This window comes from Penaeus japonicus, unplaced genomic scaffold (assembly GCF_977035675.1).
Source record: "Penaeus japonicus unplaced genomic scaffold, GWHDUDI00000001_assembly GWHDUDI00000021, whole genome shotgun sequence".
Lineage (NCBI taxonomy): Eukaryota > Metazoa > Arthropoda > Malacostraca > Decapoda > Penaeidae > Penaeus > Penaeus japonicus.
The window spans coordinates 25,415,812-25,419,676 of NW_028234423.1; the positions used below are offsets into that span (position 1 = coordinate 25,415,812).

General features: G+C 40.0%; 1 protein-coding gene across 1 annotated transcript in view; it reads right to left on the minus strand.

The window, feature by feature from the left end:
- Positions 1 to 536: 536 nt before the first annotated feature.
- Positions 537 to 3,865, minus strand: part of LOC122247379 (uncharacterized) — a 4,016-nt gene continuing 687 nt past the window's right edge. The window contains exons 2-3 of the mRNA XM_086549111.1: positions 1,604 to 2,066; positions 537 to 829 (exon numbers count right to left, since the gene is read on the minus strand). Coding sequence (XP_086405237.1) covers positions 537 to 829; positions 1,604 to 2,066 — 756 coding nt within the window. The remainder of the gene's footprint in view (positions 830 to 1,603; positions 2,067 to 3,865) is intronic.

Here is a 3,865-nt window from a genome sequence, read left to right on the forward strand (position 1 = left end):
TGTCCTTTTCCATATCCTCCACTATGCCATATCCACCTCCATGTCCTTTTCCATATCCTCCACTATGCCATATCCACCTCCATGTCCTTTTCCATATCCTCCACTATGCCATATCCACCTCCATGTCCTTTTCCATATCCGCTGTCGTGTCCTTTGCCATATCCTCCACTATGGCCATATCCACCTCATGTCCTTTTCCATATCCTCCACTATGCCATATCCACCTCCATGTCCTTTTCCATATCCTCCACTATGGCCATATCCACCTCATGTCCTTTTCCATATCCTCCACTATGCCATATCCACCTCCATGTCCTTTTCCATATCCTCCACTATGCCATATCCACCTCCATGTCCTTTTCCATATCCTCCACTATGCCATATCCACCTCCATGTCCTTTTCCATATCCTCCACTATGCCATATCCACCTCCATGTCCTTTTCATATCCTCCACTATGGCCATATCCACCTCATGTCCTTTTCCATATCCTCCACTATGCCATATCCACCTCCATGTCCTTTTCCATATCCTCCACTATGCCATATCCACCTCCATGTCCTTTTCCATATCCTCCACTATGCCATATCCACCTCCATGTCCTTTTCCATATCCTCCACTATGGCCATATCCACCTCCATGTCCTTTTCCATATCCTCCACTATGGCCATATCCACCTCCATGTCCTTTTCCATATCCGCTGTCGTGTCCTTTCCCGTATCCTCCACTATGGCCATATCCACCTCCATGTCCTTTCCCGTCTCCTCCTCCATGCCCTTTCCCATACCCGTCACTATGGCCATATCCACCTCCATGTCCTTTTCCATATCCTCCACTATGGCCATATCCACCTCCATGTCCTTTTCCATATCCTCCACTATGCCATATCCACCTCCATGTCCTTTTCCATATCCTCCACTATGCCATATCCACCTCCATGTCCTTTTCCATATCCTCCACTATGGCCATATCCACCTCATGTCCTTTTCCATATCCTCCACTATGCCATATCCACCTCCATGTCCTTTTCCATATCCTCCACTATGCCATATCCACCTCCATGTCCTTTTCCATATCCTCCACTATGCCATATCCACCTCCATGTCCTTTTCCATATCCTCCACTATGCCATATCCACCTCCATGTCCTTTTCCATATCCTCCACTATGCCATATCCACCTCCATGTCCTTTTCCATATCCTCCACTATGGCCATATCCACCTCATGTCCTTTTCCATATCCTCCACTATGCCATATCCACCTCCATGTCCTTTTCCATATCCTCCACTATGCCATATCCACCTCCATGTCCTTTTCCATATCCTCCACTATGCCATATCCACCTCCATGTCCTTTTCCATATCCTCCACTATGCCATATCCACCTCCATGTCCTTTTCCATATCCTCCACTATGGCCATATCCACCTCATGTCCTTTTCCATATCCTCCACTATGCCATATCCACCTCCATGTCCTTTTCCATATCCTCCACTATGGCCATATCCACCTCATGTCCTTTTCCATATCCGCTGTCGTGTCCTTTGCCATATCCTCCACTATGCCATATCCACCTCCATGTCCTTTTCCTTATCCTCCACCATGCCATATCCTCCTCCATGCCCTTTCCCATACCCGTCACTATGGCCATATCCACCTCCATGTCCTTTTCCATATCCTCCACTATGGCCATATCCACCTCCATGTCCTTTTCCATATCCGCCGTCGTGTCCTTTCCCATATCCTCCACTATGGCCATATCCACCTCCTCCATGTCCTTTTCCATATCCTCCACTATGGCCATATCCACCTCCATGTCCTTTTCCATATCCGCTGTCGTGTCCTTTGCCATATCCTCCACTATGGCCATATCCACCTCCATGTCCTTTTCCATATCCTCCTCCGTGTCCTTTCCCGTATCCTCCGCTATGGCCATATCCTCCTCCGTGTCCTTTGCCGTATCCTCCACCATGGCCATATCCATGCGGCCTGTACTTGTAGTAAGGGCCAATGAACGTGGTATGGGCGGAGTCAGCGAGGAACCACATCGTCAGCAGCAACAACAACAGCTGTTGAGGAAGAGGAAGACATGCATCATACTTTCACTTTCTACGGGATTTGCGCTTTTCCGCTTAACCGACCGTTTGAGTGATGACTTGTGATCGATGGTGCATGGTCGTCTTTAATATATATATATATATATATATATATATATATATATATATATATATATATAGGGAGAGAGAGAGATGTGTGTGTGTTTGTGTGTCTGTTTGTGTGTGTGGTAGAAAACACATCCATATAATAGGTTTTTTGAAATATGAAATGACACTTTCGAAATCTTGAAGACGATATAAAGGTGGAATTCGCAACTATTTTCACATTTCAGTCCACCTATTTTTGCTGAGTGTTTTGTGATTTATATAGAAATATATGTACAGAGATAGATACATAGAAGATAGATATATAGATAGATGGGTGGATTGGTCAGTAAGAGCATTTACAAAAGGACTTACATGGAAAAAATAAACGTAATTTCCAGAAATAGCATGCAATTTTGTTTTAAAAATACAGTATAGAAGGCATATTCAACCAAAATGGACACATACAGAGTAATACAAAGGGGAAGAAAAGAAAAAGAAGGTTATCAAAGAAGCAACAAGCAATCTCGCGGCCTGTGTAAACAAACAGACAAGATAATGTCGAGAAGCGCAAGTGTTTACTTCGCCGAGATCTAAAGGTGATATTGCCTCCCAGTTTTTTCACGTTTGATATTTTCCTAAGAATACCTTTGATATCTTCAGAGCAGCTGATTTGTTTTCGCTCTGACAGTGGGAGACCTATGCTATCCATCCAGATATATGAGAAATAATCTTGCTTCTGCTATATTTATTGAATATATATATATATATATATATATATATATATATATATATATATATATGTTTTTTTTTTTTTTTTTTTTTTTTTGCTATTTCTATATGAATACCCATGAACAAATATTTTTAAGGTAAATAGAGTATGTCTAGTTATGTCGGGGTGAAGGTTTTGGCCATCACTATATAATTTCTTCAAGAGGTTGTTATACATTTTGTGTTACTTCCTGTACAAGTGTGGCACCGTATTTATTTCCTTTCCCCTTGTTTGTCTTTCATTCACAAATCCCTTTTCAATTTTCCGCTTCGTTCAAACACGAGTTTCATTGTAAATTTCACTTCATCTCATTCCTTTCACTTAGTTGTAAGAGATACTTTAAATGATAAACGACACCATAAAATAACTTGAATGCAAATACGTCGTTAGTGCTTATATACAACGGAGTGAGAGTAATTTTAGTTAGAATGAAAATTATTTTGTGATTTCAAGAAAATGGTGGATTGAAGTAACTGCTATGTGACTCTTTGTGTACCTCGTATCCTTGTTATCATCAATGTTATTATTGTTAATGCGGTGATCATTATTGTGATTATTATCATTGCCAATATTAGTAGTATTATGGTCAGTATTATTTCTAAATCATTATAATAATTTCGTTATCATTTTTATTACGATTATGATTTTCATCATGATTATCATTAGCATTGCTATCATGGTTAATATCATCATTGATACAATTATCACCAAGGCTATTATTATCCTCATTACTATTCCAATCATTATCATTATCACTTTCATTATTAGCATTTTCATATATATATTATATTTATCATTAATGTCATTGTTACCATTATCATTCATATCATTAGATTTCATATGTATATCTATACAAACACATACACAGACACACACACACATTCATATAGATAGATAGTTAGATAGATAGATAGAGATAGACAGAGAGAGACAGAAAGAAATATATGTCTGTGTA